At 37.9% G+C, this 19,396-nt stretch overlaps 1 protein-coding gene across 2 annotated transcripts in view; it reads right to left on the bottom strand.

Moving 5' to 3' along the window:
* Positions 1-19,396, bottom strand: part of SLC30A9 (solute carrier family 30 member 9) — a 93,316-nt gene that overhangs the window by 27,594 nt on the left and 46,326 nt on the right. For both annotated transcript variants that reach the window (XM_057730077.1, XM_057730079.1), the window contains 2 exons: positions 18,343-18,410; positions 15,152-15,254 (listed from right to left, as the gene is read on the bottom strand). In XM_057730077.1, the coding sequence (XP_057586060.1) occupies positions 15,152-15,254; positions 18,343-18,410 (171 nt within the window). The remainder of the gene's footprint in view (positions 1-15,151; positions 15,255-18,342; positions 18,411-19,396) is intronic.

Here is a 19,396-nt window from a genome sequence, read left to right as displayed (position 1 = left end):
TACCTAGGAATAAACCTGCCTAAGGAGGCAAAAGACCTGTATGCAGAAAACTATAAGACACTTATGAAAGAAATCAAAGATGATACAAACAGATGGAGGGACATACCATGCTCCTGGATTGGAAAAATCAATATTGTGAAAATGACTGTACTACCCAAAGCAATTTACAGATTCAATGCAATCCTGATCAAATTACCAATGGCATTTTTCACAGAACGAGAGCAAGAAATCTTACGATTTGTATGGAAACGCAAAAGACCCCGAATAGCCAAAGCAATCTTGAGAAGGAAAGATGGAGTTGGTGGAATTAGGTTTCCTGACTTCAAACTATACTACAAGGCTACAGTGATCAAGACAGTATGGTACTGGCATAAAAGTAGAAAGGTAGATCAATGGAACAGAATAGAGAACCCAGAGGTAAACCCACACACATATGAACACCTTATCTCTGACAAAGGAGGCAAGAATATACAATGGAAAAAAGACAGCCTCTTCAATAAGTGGTGCTGGGAAAATTGGACAGCAACATGTAAGAGAATGAAAGTAGAACACTTCCTAACACCACACACAAAAATAAACTCAAAATGGATTAAAAACCTAAATGTAAGGCCAGACACTATAAAACTCCTAGAGGAAAACATCGGCAGAACACTCTATGACATACATCAAAGCAAGATCCTTTTTGACCCACCTCCTAGAATCATGGAAATAAAATCAAGAATAAACAAATGGGACCTAACGAAACTTAAAAGCTTTTGCACAGCAAAAGAAACCATAAACAAGACTAGAAGACAACCCTCAGAATGGGAGAAAAAACTTGCCAACAAAGCAATGGACAAAGGATTAATCTCCAAAACATATAAGCAGCTCATGCAGCTTAATACCAAAAAAGCAAATAACCCATCCACAAATAGGCGGAAGACCTAAACAGACATTTCTCCAAAGAAGACTATATACAGATGGCCAAAAACACATGAAAAGATGCTCAACGTCACTAATCATTAGAGAAATGCAAGTCAAAGCCATAATGAGGTATCACCTCACACCAGTCAGAATGGCCATCATCAAAACATCTAGAAACAATAAATGCTGGAGAGGGTGTGGAGAAAAGGGAACCCTCCTGCACTGTTGGTGCGAATGTAAGTTGGTACAGCCACTATGGAAAACAATTTGGAGGTTCCCTATAAAACTGAAAATGGAACTACCATATGACCCATTAATCCCACTACTGGGCATATACCCAGAGAAAACCATAATCCAAAAAGAAACATGTACCATAATGTTCATTGCAGCACTATTTACAATAGCCAGGACATGGAAGCAACCTAAATGCCCATCAACAGATGAATGGATAAAGAAGATGTGCCACATATATACAATGGAATATTACTCAGCCATAAAAAGGAATGAAACTGAACTATATGTAATGAGGTGGATAGACCCAGAGACTGTCATACAGAGTGAGGTAAGTCAGAAAGAGAAAAACAAATAGTGTATGCTAACTCACATATACGGAATCTAAAAAAAAAATGGTACTGATGAACCCAGTGACAGGAGTACCAAGAATAAGGATGCAGATGCAGAGAATGGACTGTAGGACACAGGGTTGGGGGCAGTCAGGGGGCGAAGGGGAAGCTGGGACGAAGTGAGAATGTAGCATAGACATATTTACACTACCAACTGTGAAATAGATTGCTAGTGGGAAGTTGCTGTATAATAAAGGGAGATCAACTCGATGATGAGTGATGCCTTAGAGGGCCAGGACAGGGAGGGTGGGAGGGAGTCACTGGAGGGAGAGGATATGGGGATATATGTGTAAATACAGCTGATTCAGTTTGGTGTACCTCAAAAACTGGTACAAGAGTGTAAAGCAATTATATTCCAATAAAGAGCTTAAAAAAATTAAATAAATAAAAATACAAAGCCTCTGAGTGAATACCCTATGTGATTTTATTCAACTAAGCTGGGGCTTTTCCATTTTTTCAGCACATATCAAATAATCAAATAGGTAAAGCTTCCAGATAGCCAGATTCTTCATGGATGAGGTTTCTCTGGAGGTTACCAGGCATTTATAGAAACATTCTCTCTTGTAAAACATGAAGATTATACCACCTTGGAAATGGCTAAAACATGGGACTTCCCTGGTGGTCCAGTGGTTAATACTCCACGCTCCCAAAGCAGGGGGGTGTGGCTTTGATCGCTGGTTGGGGAACTAAGATCCCACATGCCATGCACTGTGGCCAAAAAAAAAAAAAAGGCTAAAACAAATATATACCAGACTTTAAGTTCTGATATTGGAAATCCAATCCTAAATACACAGAATACCAGTTTTTTTCTACTGGATTCCAAATGAAAAGAGGGTCAGTGGGCTTCCCTGGTGGCTCACTGGTTAAGAATCCGCCTGCCAATGCAGGGATCACGAGTTCAAGCCTTGCTCCAGGAAGATCCCACATGCCGAGGAGTAACTAAGCCCGTGCACCACAAGTACTGAGGCTGTGAGCCACAACTACTGAGCCCACATGCCACAACTAATGAAACCCCTGCACCTAGAGCCTGTGCTCAACAAGACAAGCCCCCGCAATGAGAAGCCTGAGCACCACATCGAAGAGTAGCCCCCACTTGCTACAACGAGAGAAAGCCTGTGTGCAGCAGTGAAGACCTAAGGCAGGATAGGAGAAAAGATGGCGGTGAAGTAGAGAGACGTGGAGTGCATCCCTCTCCACAGATGCATTGGGAACGCACGGAAGGACGCAGTAATTCCCACAGAGAACCAGCTGAACACCAGCAGACGGCCTCGGACACCAGAAAGGGCTGCGGGGAGCCCGACATAGCCGGTAGGGAGGCATCTACGAGGGCTCAAAGAGGGTGAAGTGGCGGAGCTGTGGCAGATGGGAGGGAGTGAGAAACATACGGAGGGTCCGCAGTACAGCTCAGCGTTCCCGGACCGAGACATCAATCCGCGGCTGAACGGAGGGTCCAGGAGCAGGAGCGTGGGAACCGGAGAGCTGGTTCAGGGTGAGAAACATTGTTGCCGGTAGGGTGACGGACCGAGAGGACAGGAGGGAGGAGGTCCGCGGAGAGGAGTGCCGGTCCCTGAGAGCTGCCCGGCCATGATGGCGGCTGGAGGCTGCAGGCTCCCGGGCAGGGGGGAGGAGCCGCGCGCATAGCCTCTCCCTCTCTTTCGGTGCCTCTGCAACTGGCAGTGGAGAGACGCCCTGCGGGCCACCTAAGGCTCTCAGGGATAACAAGCACCCTCAGGCGCTCGGGCGGGGCTAGATTAAAACTCCTTGCAACGCCAGCAGCAGGGAGGCTGCCGAGAGAAAAAAAAAAAAAAACCAGCATCAAAAAGAAAAAACCCTGAGAGAGGCCCAACTCTAAGACTTTCTGTGTACGCCTGAGCCACCAGCGCCCTCTGCAACAGGCACCTCCAAGCCTGACTGAAACAACAGTGCGCCACTGCTCACTCACTCCCAGGAGAAGGAGCCACTATTGTACCCTCTCCCTCCCCACACACCGAGGCTTACAGACGAACAATAAAGGAACCTCTGCTGGTCACAGAATAACGCAAAAAAAAAACCCAAGGCAAGGAGAAGGACACTTACAGCTGAGACGCTAAGGAAACAGAAATAGTAGTATCAATACCTATTGAACTGGTCCATTCTGGGATCAGTTCTGGATTTTTTTTTTTTTTTCTTTCTCTCTCTCTCTTTTTTTTTTTTTTTTTTTTTGATTTATTAAATACGATCTTAGCCCTAAGGGATCTACAAGTTTTATAACATAATTTTTTAAGGATATTTTTTATTCTTTTTTTTTTTGCCTTTTTATATACTTCTATATCTAGCTAAGTTTTTGGTAGTACGGACAAAATATCTCTCATAATTTCCTTTCATACCTATCTTTTATACACTTCTATTCCTTTCTTTTTCTTTGCATATTTCCAACCACATTACGCTCTTCTGTTACCCTTTCTTCTAGCCATTTTAAGTGTATTTTATCTTAACATACTTATAAGCAACACTATCGGTCTGCTCAGACTCCTTGCTCTATTCTCCAGATGATGCACTGCCTTGGTATTAATATTAGGCTTTTGTCTTTATCTTAGTTCTTAGTACAGTTGTCTAATTACATTCTGAGAATCTCCATTCTCTCTGGTGGTACTCCAGCTCATTTCTATATTTGATCCTAGCTTACAAAATCTCCCTGGATTGATGTTTGTAAGTGTAGGGTGTTACTTGTTGTTTGTTTGCTTTTGCTTTTGTCTCTGATTTGTACTGTTTCAGTTGTCAATTTCTGCTGGGTTTCTCTTTGAATATCTGATAGCACACTGGGGTTCTGTCAGGTCTTTCTAGAGCTTTATGTCCTAACGGATTCAATAATTGTGTGTCTTATACATGTATATGTTTCCTAGACTTAATATTCGTTTAATCCAATACCTGGACATTAGTCTGAGGCTTGGACAGTCTTCTATAAACACCTCTAGCACCAGGACAAGCAACCCCAAAAGCTTGGACAACCATGAGGAAACAAAGAAACCCCATGCAGGCAAAGGAGCAGGAAAAAAACCCACAAGACCAAATAAATGAGGAGGAAATAGGAAAAATGCCTGAAAAAGAATTTAGAGTCAGGATAGTAAAAATGATACAAAATCTCGATAACAAAATAGAGAAAGTACAAGAAACAGTTCATAAGAACTCAGAAAAACAAACAGCAATGGATAACAAAATAACTGAAATTAAAAATACTCTAGATGCTATAACCAGAAGAATGACTGAGGCAGAAGAACGAATAAGTGAGTTGGAAGATAGAATGGGAGAAATAAATGCCACAGAGCAGGAAAATGAAAAAAAAATAAAAAGAATAGAAGACAGTCTCAGAGACCTCAGTGATAACCTTAAACGTACCAACATTCGAATTATAGCCATCCCAGAAGAAGAAGAAAACAAGAAAGGGTCTGAGAAAATATTTGAAGAGGTTCTAGTGGAAAACTTCCCCAATGTGGGAAAGGAAATAATTCACCAAGTCCAAGAAGCACAGAGAGTCCCATACAGAATAAACCCAAGGAGAAATACACCAAGACACATATTAATCAAACTAACGACAATTAAACACAAAGAAAAAATATTAAAAGCAGCAAGAGAAAAGCAACAAACAACATATAAGGGAAAACCCATCAGGATAACAGCTGACCTTTCTACAGAAACTCTGCAGGCCAGAAGGGAATGGCAGGATATACTGAAAGTCCTGAAAGAGAGAAACCTACAGCCAAGAATCCTCTACCCAGCAAGAATCTCATTCAGATTTGAGGCAGAAATCAAAAGCTTTCCAGACAAGCAAAAGTGAAGAGAATTCAGCACCACCAAACCAGCCTTACAACAAGTGCTAAAGGAACTTCTCTAAGTAGGAAACACAAGAAAAGGAAAACACCTACAAATACAAACCCAAAACAATTCAGAAAATGGTCATTGGAACACACATGTCAATAATCACTTTAAATGTAAATGGATTAAATGCTCCAACCAAAAGACACAGACTGGCTGAATGGATACAAAAACAAGACCCTTCTATATGCTGCCTACAAGAAACCCACTTCAGACCAAGGGATACATATAGACTGAAAGTGAAGGGATGGAAAAAGATATTCCATGCAAATGGAAGTCAAAAGAAAGCTGGAGTAGCAGTACTCCTATCAGACAAATTAGACTTGAAAGTAAAGACTATTAAAAGAGACAAGGAAGGGCACTACATAATGATCAAGGGATCCATCCAAGAAGAACAGATCACAATGGTAAATATCTATGCCCCCAATATAGGAGCACCTCAATACATAAGGCAAATGCTAACAGCTATAAAAGGGGACATCGACAGTAACACAATTATAGTGGGAGACTTGAACACCCCACTTACATCAATGGACAGATCATCCAAACAGAAAATAAATAAAGACACACAAGCTTTAAATGACACATTAGACCATCTCGACTTAATTGATATTTATAGGACATTCCATCCAAAAACGACAGACTACACTTTCTTCTCAAGTGCACACGGAACATTTTCCAGGATAGATCACATCTTGGGTCACAAATCAAACCTCAGCAAAATCAAGAAAATTGAAATCATATCAAGCATCTTCTCAGACCACAATGCCATGAGACTAGATATCAATTACAGGAAAAAAACTGCAAAAAATACAAACACATGGAGGCTAAACAATTCACTCTTAAACAACCAAGGATTCATTACAGAAATCAAAGAGGAAATCAAAAAATATCTAGAAACAAATGACAACGAAAACACAACAACCCAAAACCTATGGGACGCAGCAAAAGCAGTTCTAAGAGGAAAGTTTATAGCAATACAGTCCTACCTTAAGAAACAAGAAAATGATCGAATAAACAACCTAACCTTACACCTCAAACAACTAGAGAAAGAAGAACAAAGAAACCCCAAAGTGAGCAGAAGGAAAGAAATCATAAAGATCAGAGCAGAAATAAATGAAAAAGAAAGGAAAGAAACCATAAGAAAAATAAATAAAACTAAAAGCTGGTTCTTTGAGAAGATTAACAAAATTGATAAACCATTAGCCAGACTCATCAAGAAAAAAAGGGAGAAGATGCAAATCAACAGAATTAGAAATGAAAAAGGAGAAGTCACAACGGACACCTCAGAAATACAAAACATCATGAGAGACTACTACAAGCAACTATATGCCAATCAATTGGATAACATGGAAGAAATGGATACATTCTTAGAAAAATACAATCTTCCAAGACTGAACCAGGAGGAAATAGAAACCACGAACAGACCAATCACAAGTACGGAAATTGAGGCAGTGATTAAAAATCTCCCAACACACAAAACCCCAGGACCAGATGGGTTCACGGGCGAATTCTATCAAACATTTCGAGAAGAGTTAACACCTATCCTTCTCAAACTCTTCCAAAATATTGCAGAAGGCGGAGCACTCCCAAACTCATTCTACGAGGCTACCATCACCCTGATACCAAAACCAGGCAAAGATGTCACAAAAAAAGAAAACTACAGACCAATATCACTGATGAATATAGATGCAAAAATCCTCAACAAAATACTAGCTAACAGACTGCAACAGCACATGAAAAAAATCATACACCATGATCAAGTGGGGTTTATCCCTGGGATGCAAGGATTCTTCAATACACGCAAATCAATCAACGTGATACATCATATCAACAAATTGAAGGATAAAAACCATATGATCATTTCAATAGATGCAGAAAAAGCTTTTGACAAAGTTCAACATTCATTTATGATAAAAGCTCTCCAGAAAATGGGCATAGAAGGAAATTACCTCAACATCATAAAAGCCATATATGACAAACCAAAAGCCAACATTGTTCTCAATGGAGAAAAACTGGAAGAATTCCCTCTAAGAACAGGAACAAGACAAGGGTGTCCACTCTCACCACTGTTATTCAACATAGTTTTGGAAGTGTTAGCCACAGCAATCAGAGAAGAAAAAGAAATCAAAGGAATCCAAATTGGAAAAGAAGAAGTAAAATTGTCACTCTTTGCAGATGACATGATATTATATATAGAAAACCCTAAAGACTCTACCAGAAAACTGCTAGCACTCATTGATGAGTTTGGTCAAGTAGCAGGATACAAAATTAATGCATAGAAATCTCTTGCATTCCTATACACTAACAACGGAAGAGCAGAAAGAGAAATTAAGGAAACTCTCCCATTCACCATTGCAACAAAAAGAAGAAAATACCTAGGAATAAACCTGCCTAAGGAGGCAAAAGATCTGTATGCAGAAAACTTTAAGACACTGATGAAAGAAATCAAAGACGACACAAACAGATGGAGGGACATACCATGTTCCTGGATTGGAAGAATCAACATCGTGAAAATGACTGTACTACCCAAAGCAATTTACAGATTCAATGCAATCCCAATCAAATTACCAATGGCATTTTTCACAGAACTAGAGCAAGAAATCTTACGATTTGTATGGAAACGCAAAAGACCCCAAATAGCCAAAGCAATCTTGAGAAGGAAAAATGGAGTTGGTGGAATCAGGCTTCCTGACTTCAAACTATACTACAAGGCCATAGTGATCAAGACAGTATGGTACTGGCACAAAAATAGAAAGGATGATCAATGGAATAGAATGGAGAACTCAGAAGTAAGCCCAAACACATATGGGCACCTTATCTTTGACAAAGGAGGCACGAGTATACAATGGAAAAAAGACAGCCTCTTCAATAAATGGTGCTGGGAAAATTGGACAGCAACATGTAAGAGAATGAAAGTAGAACACTTCCTAACACCATACACAAAAATAAACTCCAAATGGATTAAAGACCTACATGTAAGGCCAGACACTATAAAACTCCTAGAGGAAAACATAGGCAGAACACTCTTTGACATACATCAAAGCAACATCCTTTTTGACCCACCTCCTAGAATCATGGAAATAAAATCAAGAATAAATGAATGGGACCTCATGAAACTTAAAAGCTTTTGCACAGCAAAAGAAACCATAAACAAGACTAAAGGGCAACCCTCAGAATGGGAAAAAATAATTGCCTATGAAACAACAGACAAAGGATTAACCTCCAAAATATACAAGCAGCTCATGAAGCTTCATACCAAAAAAGCAAATAACCCAATCCACAAATGGGCAGAAGACGTAAATAGACATTTCTCCAAAGAAGACATACAGATGGCCAACACACACATGAAAAGATGCTCAACATCACTAATCATCAGAGAAATGCAAGTCAAAGCCACAATGAGGGATCACCGCACACCAATCAGAATGGCCATCATCACAAAATCTGGAAACAACAAATGTTGGAGAGGGTGTAGAGAAAAGGGAACTTTCCTGCACTGTTGGTGGGACTGTAAGTTGGTACAGCCACTATGGAAAACAATTTGGAGGTTCCTTAAAAAACTACAAATAGAACTACCATATGATCCAGTCATCCCACTCCTGGGCATATACCCAAAAAAAACCATAATCCCAAAAGAAACTTGTACCATAATGTTTATTGCAGCACTCTTTACAATAGCCAGGACATGGAAGCAACCTAAATGCCCATCCACAAATGAATGGATACAGAAGATGTGGCATATATATACAATGGAATATTACTCAGCTATAAAAAGGGATGAGATGGAGCTATATGTAATGAGGTGGATAGAACTACAATCTGTCATACATAGTGAAGTAAGTCAGAAAGAGAAGGACAAATATTGTATGCTAACTCACATATACAGAATCTAAAAATGGTACTGATGAACTCGGTGACAAGAACAAGGAAGCAGATACAGAGAATGGACTGGAGAACTCGAGGTATGGGAGGGGGCGGGGGGTGAAGGGGAAACTGAGAAGAAGTGAGAGAGTAGCACAGACATATATATACTACCAACTGTAAAACAGTCAGTGGGAAGTTGTTGTATAACAAAGGGAGTCCAACTCGAGGATGGAAGATGCCTTAGAGGACTGGGGCAGGGAGGGTGGGGGGGACTCGAGGAGGGGGCGTCAAGGAAGGGAGGGAATATGGAGATATGTGTATAAAAACAGTTGATTGAACCTGGTGTACCCCCCCAAAAAAAAAAGACCTAAGGCAGCTAAAAATAAAAAATAAACAAAATAAATAAAAATTTTAAAAAAAGAGGGTCAGGGCTTCCTAGGTGGCGCAGTGGTTGAGAATCCGCCTGCTAATGCAAAGGACACGGGTTCGATCCCTGCTCCAGGAAGATCCCACATGCCACGGAGCAACTAAGCCCGTGTGCCAAAAAAAAAAAAAAAAAAAGAATGTTACAAAAAAAAAAAAGAGGGTCAAAACTACCTAAAACACAGATAATGTCCTTTCAGTGAACTAAACTAAGAGAATGATGAGAGTAAATTAAGAAGAATGTATAATTTTAAAATCTGTATATTAAAATTGAAATATTTATTATCATTTCACACTATTTACATAAGTATGTGTTTATAATGTTTACAATATAGTCAAGTGTTCAGTTATTTTTAAAATACTTGATATTCAGGTTTGCTGTACAATGAAGTGTGAGATATCAAATGTTTCATAAACTGAATATGGGCCAGATTTATTAGTTCTTCTTATAAAAATAAGATATCACAGACTATAGCTAATCCTGCTCTCCCTCAAAGATTAAAGTCAAAGTTCTATTCTAGAACTTAATATAAATGGAATCACACAGTAACCACTCTTTTGCATGTGCCTTCTTTTACTCAACATACTGCTGGAGATGCATATATGCTGCTTATGGATAAGTATTTCTTTTTATTGCTAGATAATATTCCACTGTATGACTATACCACAATTTGTTTATCCCACTGTTGATGGACATTTGGGTTGACTCCAGGTTTTTGGCCATGAGAGCACCTTTATGGTGCTATAAATATTCTTATACAATTCTTTGTGGACATTTGTTTCCCTTTCTCTTGGGTAAATACTTAGGGGTGAAATTGCTAAGTCAAATAGCAGGCATATGTTTCCCAGAAACTGACAAATTTAAGAGTAGTTGTAACATTTTACACTCCACCAGCAACTTCTAAAAAGTCTGGCTGGTCTACATTTTCACCAACATTTGATTACCAGGCTTTTAAATTTTAGCCATTATAGTGGATGTGTAGAGATGTCCTGTTGGGGTTTCAATATAATTTCTTTTTTTCTTTTTTATATAAACAGATTTATTTATTTATTTATTTATTTATTGGCTGCTTTGGGTTTTCATTGCTGCATGTGGGCTTTCTCTAGTTGCGGTGTGTGGTCTTCTCATTGAGGCAGATTCTCTTGCTGCGGCGCACAGGCTCTAGGCGTGCAGGCTTCAGTAGTTGTGGCACATGGGATCAATAGTTGTGGCACACAGGCTTAGTTGCTCCATGGCATGTGGGATCTTCTCGGAGCAGGGATCGAACCCAAGTCCCCTGCACTGGCAGGCAGATTCTTAACCACTGTGCCACCAGGGAAGCCCCTCAATATAATTTCTTGATGATTAATAGTGTTGAGCACCTTTTTGTGTGTCCATCAACTACATTCAGGTATCTTTAGGAAGTACCTTTTCAAGTCTTCAGCTTTTTAAAAAAATTGGATTGTCTTTTCAATACTGAGTCATACAAGTTCTTTATTTATCCTGGATGCCAGTCCTTTGTCAGATTATATACTTTGTAAATATTTTCTCCCTACCTGCAGTTTGTCTATTTATTGCCTTAAAAGTGTCATTTAATAAGTAAGAATTTTTAATTTTGATGAAGTTTAATTTATAATTTTTTTTATTTTATGGTTTTATTTCTGTGTTCTGTTTAAGAAAGCTCTGCCTACCCAAAGGCCTAGAAGATATTCTCCTAGATATTCTAGTATTTTCATAGTTTTAGCTTGTACATTTGGGTCTATGACCCACCTTAAATTTGTATATGGCATGAAGTGGGAGTCAAGGTCCTTCATATTTTTATCCATGTGGATATCCAATTTTCCCCATACCATTTGTTGAAGTGTTTCTTTTCTTCACTGAACTGTTCTGGTGCCTTTGTCAGAAATCAACTATGTAACTGAGGGTCTGTTATTAGACTCTCTATTCTGTTCCACTGGTCTGTCAGTCCTTGTGCCAATACATCGCTGTCTTAATTATTGTGCTCTGAAATAAGTCTTAAAGTCCTCCAAATTTCTTTCTTTCTTTTTTTAGATTGCTTTGAATATTCTAGGTTCTTTACACTTCCATATAAATTTATTACTACTACCACCACCACCACCACCACCATCACTACCACTACTACTACTACTACTATTTGGCCATGCCATGCAGCATACGGGATTTTAGTTCCACACCAGGGGTCAAATCCACATCCTCTGCAGTGGAAGTGCAGAGTCTTACCCGCTAGACCGCCCGGGAAGTCCTTCCATATAAATTTTAGAATTTAATCAGTTTGTCGATTTCTACAAAAAGGGACTTCCCTGGTGGTCCAGTGCTTAAGAATCCGCCTTCCAACGCAGGGGACGTGGGTTCAATCCCTAGTGGGGGAAACAAGATCCCACATGCCACAGGGCAACTAAGCCTGCATGCCACAAACACTGAGCCCAGGGGCCGCAACTAGAGAGTCTGAGTGCCACAACTACAGAGCCCACGTGCTATGGAGCCTGTGCGCCTCAACTAAAGTGCCTGCGTGCTGCAACTACCGAGCATGTGCACAACAACTAGAGAGAAGCCCGCATGCTGCAATGAAAGATCCATGTACCACAACTAAGACCTGACACTGCATAATTAATTAATTAATTAAAATTTTTTTTTAATTTCTACAAAAAAAATCTGCTGGATTATATTAAATCTATAGATTAATTTAGGGAAATTTGACATATTAATGTAGTTATCAAATCCATGATCATGGCATCTCTCTCCATCTCCTTAGGTCATCTTTAATTTCCCCAGTTACATTTTAAGTTTTCAGTGTTAAAGTCTTCCATATCTTTTGTTAAATTTACTCCTAAGTATTCAACATCATAAATGGAATTTACTAAAAATTTCACTCTCCATTTGTTTACTGATAGTAGAAATGCAATGGTTTTTTTTTTTAATATTAATCTTCCATTGATTTTGAATGTTAAACTAACCTTGCATTCCTGGAATAATACTCACTTGATTATGATGTATTATCATTTTTATATATTGCTAGATTCAATCTGAGTATATCTTAAGGATTTTTGCATCTATGTTTATGAGAGATACTACTGGTTTGTGTTTTCTTCTTGTAATATCTTTAAGGTTTTGGTATCAGGGTTATGCTAGCCATATTAGAGGAGCTGAAAAGTGTTTCCTTCTCCTCTATATTTGAAAGTCTGTGTACTACTGGTATTATCTCTTCTTTAAATGTTTGATAGAATTCTCTTGATAATGTTCCACAGATCTAAGACCCCCTTAATCTTTTTTAGTCTTTTTTCACTCTAATTTTAGTATGAATGCGTTCTACTGCCATATATTTGAGTTCACTGATCATTTTTTCCACAATGTCTAATCTGCTGTTAATTCTACGTAGTGGATTTTTCACATCAGATATATTTTTCAGCTCTAAAAGTTTTATTTGGTTCTTCTTTGTATCTTCCATTTCTCTTTTCATGATGTTCGTATTTTCTTTTCAATACATGACCATAGTTATAGTTCGTATTTACCCCGTCTGCTAATTCTATCATGTCAACTGAGTCTGTTTCTATTGACTAATTTTTCTCCTGGTTGTGAGTCAAATTTTCTGCTTCTTGGTTGTCTAATAAACTTTTTATTAGATGCTGAACACTTGTGAATGTTATTCTGTGTATCTGGATTTTGTTGTCTTCCTTATAATAGCACATAGGGCTTTGTTCTCACAGGTAATTAAGTTACTTGCAAATCAGTGTGATTCCTTAGAGTTCTGTTAGAGAAGTTCTACAATAGTCTTTACAACTAAGATAATTAGCCCTACTACTAATGTCTGAACCTGTGTAATCAATCAGGACTCTCTAGCTCAGAACGTCAGAACTTAATTAATCCAAGCCCTTTATGAACTCTAGGAATTACTCAGCTTAAGCTCCCTGCTGGTTCTTTGCCCAGCATCATGGAGCTTTACCCTACACATGTGTAATCTAACACTCAGCAAAGATTCAACTCAAGGAAAACCCTATGAAGATTTCTGCAGCCTTGTAATTTCTAGCCACTTCAGATTCATTAAACCCTAATTTCTACCTTCTCAACTCTATGATGGGTCTCCCACCCTGCTCCACTATCCCAAATGCACCTCCAAGCAAAAAACGAGAGATCACAGAGTTCAATTCACCTGTTCCCCTTCTTCAGGGATCATGGTCTTGCACTGCTATTGTCCAATGTTTGAAAATATTGTTTAATACATTTTGTCTAGTTTTTTAGCTATTTATACAATTCACATTAGTATATCATGGCTGGAAACAAAAGTTCTGTACATAATGTTTTGCAACTTGATTTTATATTCATATTATGGTTATTATTCCAGATCAGTACACAGCTATCTACCACATGCTTTTAAACCCCTAAATAGTATTTCAGAGCATGGACATTTAAAAATTGTCTTCAACGTTTTAAATAACTAATACTAAAATTAATAATATGTACATATCTCCTTGCCCAAATGTACAAATATTTTTGCATCTTAATTTTCTTATGTTCACATAAACTTTCAACAAAATAGGTATTGTGTGTAATATATCTCTCTCCCACCTCCTCTTCCCCACTCAACAGGCAAAATATTATATAAATAGTAGTTATTAAATATTTACTGAGTATAAAAATTTAATTAAAGAGAACAACTGTTAGTACTAACAGCAAATGCCTGTATTCTTTCCTTACTTTCACAAAAGGTTTTAATCCACTTGACAGTAAGTCACATGAGTTCTCAGGTTTAATTTTTTTTAAGACTGCTCTCCTTGTTCCTTATCATTTCATTATTATTTTTAACTTTCTCTTAAATATTCTTATTGTACCTGTGTCTTTTATTATAAGTCCTCTCAAATCTGTTCTTGTGTAACAGGAGTATAAATAAATAAATACTAAAAAGATTTTCTCTTAACAATCCACATTTTCAAAATGCGAAATGACATATAAGAAGAATGTTGTGTTCTTTAAAAAGGCTTAGATTTGTAGTATTCAAAATTTGTATTAAAGGGAGTCTAAGAAGGTATTTTAATTTTATAAAATTTTTTTTTCATTTGCAAATTCAAGGAAAAAATGAAAATACTAGTCTAAGGTGAAAATCATTATAATTCATCAATCATGCATGATTATTTTATATCTTTATTCAAAACACTTAAATCCACTGGCTCTTACAGTTATAAGGACTCATATTCACAGACCAAATTTCTACCTAACATAAGAATCTTTTCTACAATAGCCTCTGCCCAAATACCTAGTGACTGATGATCTTATACTTCACATTTCATTAAAACTTTTTAAAGCATAACAATCTGCTTTCGAATACTATGATCATATTTCTATGCACATCATCATTCAAAAGTAAAACAACTTCATTTTCTTCTACAACCCAACTATAGGAATCATTCAGTTTTTAAATATGTCAAATTTTAGACTAAAGCCTCAAAAAATATTACTTTAAATTAATAAACAATCTTTTACCCCTCACCTGATTACAAGTATCGGATAAAGAGTGTACAGCTTCTGAGAACATACTTGCTGAACCTGTATAAATCCAGGCAAGAAATTTGAAGAAGCAGTTTAATCCATTGCTAGGAGAGAAAGAGAAGATAATTTAGCATAGGGTTAGATAAAAATTTCCACCAAAAGCTTACTTAATTTACACACACATACACGCGTGTGTGCGTGCGTGCACAATTCTGTTCAAAGTAAATTAGAAAGAATCCCTAGCCTTCAAGATTTACTATGTTTTAGGCAAGAAGAGAACACATTTAAAGAATACAGAGTATGGTTTCATTAAATATTTAAATGAAAGATGCATGATATATGTAAGCAAACTGCTTAAGAACTGATGAGAAGAGGGTGTTCTACATTTAAACAAAATGGAATTAGAAAGGAAATTATGTCTTAGGTAGGTGAAAGCTGATCTGCACTTGATATTGTTCAGTAGGCCAGGGTCAAAGGCAAGATGTTGGTGAAGGTCGGTTTATTTAATCATGCAGATGCCAGAGGTAAAGACAAAACTATATCTAGTAGTCTGTGTATACTAGAAGACCATAGATGCTAAAATAAACATAGTTAGCTCTGAGGAAGCCAGCTGTGCTCAGATTCCAACAGTAATAACTAGTAAAATTTATCTCGGGCACCATACTATAGTCACTTACCATGTTTTACTATAAATCTATTATATAAATATTAACACTGTAGTAGTTACTACATCCTTATTTTATAAATGAGGAAACTGTACATCCCCTTCCAGCTACCCTTTTCTCCTCTCCTCCATTTCAGACAATTTCTTTTCTTTCTTTTTCTTTTTAATATTATTTATATTTTGGCTGTGTTGCATCTTCATTGCTGTGCACAGGCTTTCTCTAGTTGTGGCAAGCGGGGGCTACTCATCGTTGCAGTGTGCAGGCTTCTCGTTGTGGTGGCTTCTTGTTACAGAGCACAGGCTCTAGGTGCGCAAGCTTCAGTAGTTACAGTAGTCGGGCTCAGGAGCTGCAGCACTCGGGCCCTAGAGCACATGGGCTTCGGCAGTCGAGGCATGCAGGCTCAGTAGTTGTGGTACATGGGCTTAGCTGCTCTGCAGCATGTGGGATCTTTCCAGACCAGGGATCGAACCTGTGTCCCCTGCACTGGCAGGCGGATTCTTAACCACTGCGCCACCAGGGAAACCCTCAGATAATTTCTTAAAAGAATTATATCCACTCTTGCTGTCTGTTTTCCTCACTTGGCACTCAGTCTTCAATCCACTGAACAATGGCTTCTACCACCAACACCTCATAAGATTCTTCTTATCAATATACCGTTTCTTGCTATTAAATTCCTGAAAACATTTTAATATTTTCCTCAATCTCAGAGAAACATTTGCCACTATTTTCTTAAAACGCTGTCTTCCTTGATTTCCACAATACTCCTGGTTTTCTTCCCACCTTTCTCTTTACTTTTCCTCAGTCTCTTCTGCAGGCTTTTTCTTCTACCCATTTCTTAAATGTTAGCAACCTGTAAGGTTTTTTCTGGAGAGCTTTTCATTCCTCATACATTATTTACACATTCTCCAAGTGATATTAACTACTCCTATGGCTTTAATTATCATCTATATACTAATAACTCTCAATTCTATAACCAGATCTCTAATCCAGATCTTCCTTCTGAGCTTCAAACCAATATATACTAACAAAAATAATTAAGTACCTATTATATAACAGGTACTATACAGCAGCTTATATACATTACATACATTCTTCCAATGTAAAAACCTTTAAATGCTAATCCCCTTTTACTGACGAAAAGAATTCATTCTGCTGACCAACTCCAGTTGGGTACCCTACAAATAACTCAAACTCAAAAAGGAACTCATTTTCTTTGCTCCCACCCTGTCCCCTCCTTCTAGTGTTCCTTCTCTCAGTGATGGTGCAATATCTACCCAACTGTCCAAACCAGAACCTGGACAGCATCACTGACCAGACCTCCTAAATACTTTCTGAAACCTAACCATGTCTTTCGATTCCTACCATCACTATCTTTTCTGTATTATTATAAATGACTTCTTCCAGTCTAGTGTCCATCTAATCCTTGAGAATAAGAATTATGTATTTTACCTTTACTTTTCCAGACCATATCAAATTTCCCGACACGTGTAATATATGTATTTTAGAAATAAAAGAACAAAGTAATGAATTATGGAATTAATGCTCTTAAACATCCTAAAATAGATTACTCAGTAAAATAGATAAAAGGTAAGCAAAATAATAGGAATCAAGAAGAAAGAGGAGTAGGGCTTCCTAGGTGGCACAGTGGTTAAGAATCCGCCTGCCAATGCAGGGGACAAGGATTCGATCCCTGCTCCAGGAAGATCCCACATGCCGTGGAGCAACTAACCCCGTGCTCCACAACTATTGAACCTGCGCTTTAGAGCCCATGAGCCACAACTATTGAGCCCATGTGCTGCAACTACTGAAGCCCACGTGCCTAGGACCCATGCTCCACAACAAGAGAAGCCACGGCAATGAGGAGCCCTCGCACCACAACGAAGAGCAGCCCCCACTCACCGCAACTAAAGAAAGCCCACGCACAGCAAAAAAGACCCAACACAGCAAATAAAATAAATAAATAAATAAATTTAAAATATTAAAAAAAAAGAAGAAGAAAGAGGAGTACACACTGCTATATTTAAAAAATGGATAAGCAACAAGGACCTATTGTATAGCATGGGGAACTCTGCTCAACGCTATGTGGCAGCTTGCATGGGAAGGGAGTCTGGGGGTGAATGAATACATATTTATGTATGGCTGAGTCACTTTGCTGTGCACCTGAAACTATCACAACATTGTTAACTGGCTACAGTCCACTAAAAAATAAAAAGTAAAAAAAAAAGAAAGAAAGAAAAAGAAAGAGGCAAAAGTATCAATTATGTTCTACTGAGGTCAAGTGGGAGAAAAATAAGAGTGCAGGTACTCTTCAGTAGTTATAACCCAGGTTGCTTTAGTTACTCTAAAAATAACCTTGGCCAATTCAACTTTTTAAAAAAAGACTTCTATAAACACCAATGAAAATAAAAGAAAATTTTTCAGATGAGCATCTTTATCTAGATACCAAATAATGAATTTATATATTCAAGGATATATACATTAAAAATAATATATTTCTATTTTATAAGGCTTACATTTCAGTACTTACATGCAAATGGCAACCATCACCACTTTTCCTGGCCCCTTAAAAAAAATTGATGTCGTTCTAGAGCGTGGCTATAAAAAACAAAAACAAAACCAAAAAATCTCTTAACATTTCCCAGAGAAACATTATGACACTCATAAGACTCTGACACACCCGAAAATATCTCCTCTATCAATGAGTCTAAACAACCAGATTTACTTATTTCTTTTTCTCTAGAACCTCCTGTTTAAGATGTGGGAAGATGGAAATTGAAAGTACCTGTGGGTCCTTTTTCCAGAACTTTATTTCTTTGTAATTAATTTCCTGCCTACTTCAAAAAATTGTGAGTTGGTTACATAAAAATCAGAAATAAAGTGATAAAAATGTACTGAACTGAAATACTCTAAAATTTTCCCATTTCTTGAACTTCTTAACTTTTAAAACAAGGAATGGTCAAAGCCAACTCATGACTGTTCTTTACAGACCAAAGACCTCCAGTGATAACAATGTATTTAATTCCAAAAAAGACCAAAACAAAAGGAAATCAAACAAGAACATAATCAGGGAAAACACTTTTCTTCAAAGGTTCTTTTGCTATTCCTTGAATTTATACTGCCTGTGTTTCTTCGCCTGCTCTTTCTTCTCCCTGGAACGCTGTTATCCTCCACTGCAGCCTGTCTAAACTTTACTCATCTTCATCCCTCTCTGGCCAAGTGTCACCTTTCTATGTAAAGCCCTCCTTGGTCCCCCACAGAGAATACTCACTCTGCCACACATTTATTATTGTACTTTACTTCTCTATTAAAGCATGTCATATATTCTGCCTTATGTAATTTATTCAAGAAATATTTATTGTGCAAGTACTATATGCCTTGTTATAGATGCTGGAGCACAGCAGTAAACAAAACAGAGTCCGTGCCTTCGTAGATCTCACTATCTAGTATAGGAAGATAGAGAGTAAATCCATCATATCTGACACTGATAAATATAATAAAGAAACTAAAATAGAGACTGAGAGAATAGTGTTGGGGGGAGGTATAACGGAGAGGGTTATTTTAGTTAGAATAGTGAGAGAAAG

This window comes from Hippopotamus amphibius, chromosome 3 (genome assembly GCF_030028045.1).
Source record: "Hippopotamus amphibius kiboko isolate mHipAmp2 chromosome 3, mHipAmp2.hap2, whole genome shotgun sequence".
In the NCBI taxonomy this organism is placed as follows: Eukaryota; Metazoa; Chordata; class Mammalia; order Artiodactyla; family Hippopotamidae; genus Hippopotamus; species Hippopotamus amphibius.
The sequence above is the reverse complement of the archived record's forward strand: the minus strand, read 5'-3'. Positions and strand labels throughout refer to the sequence as shown.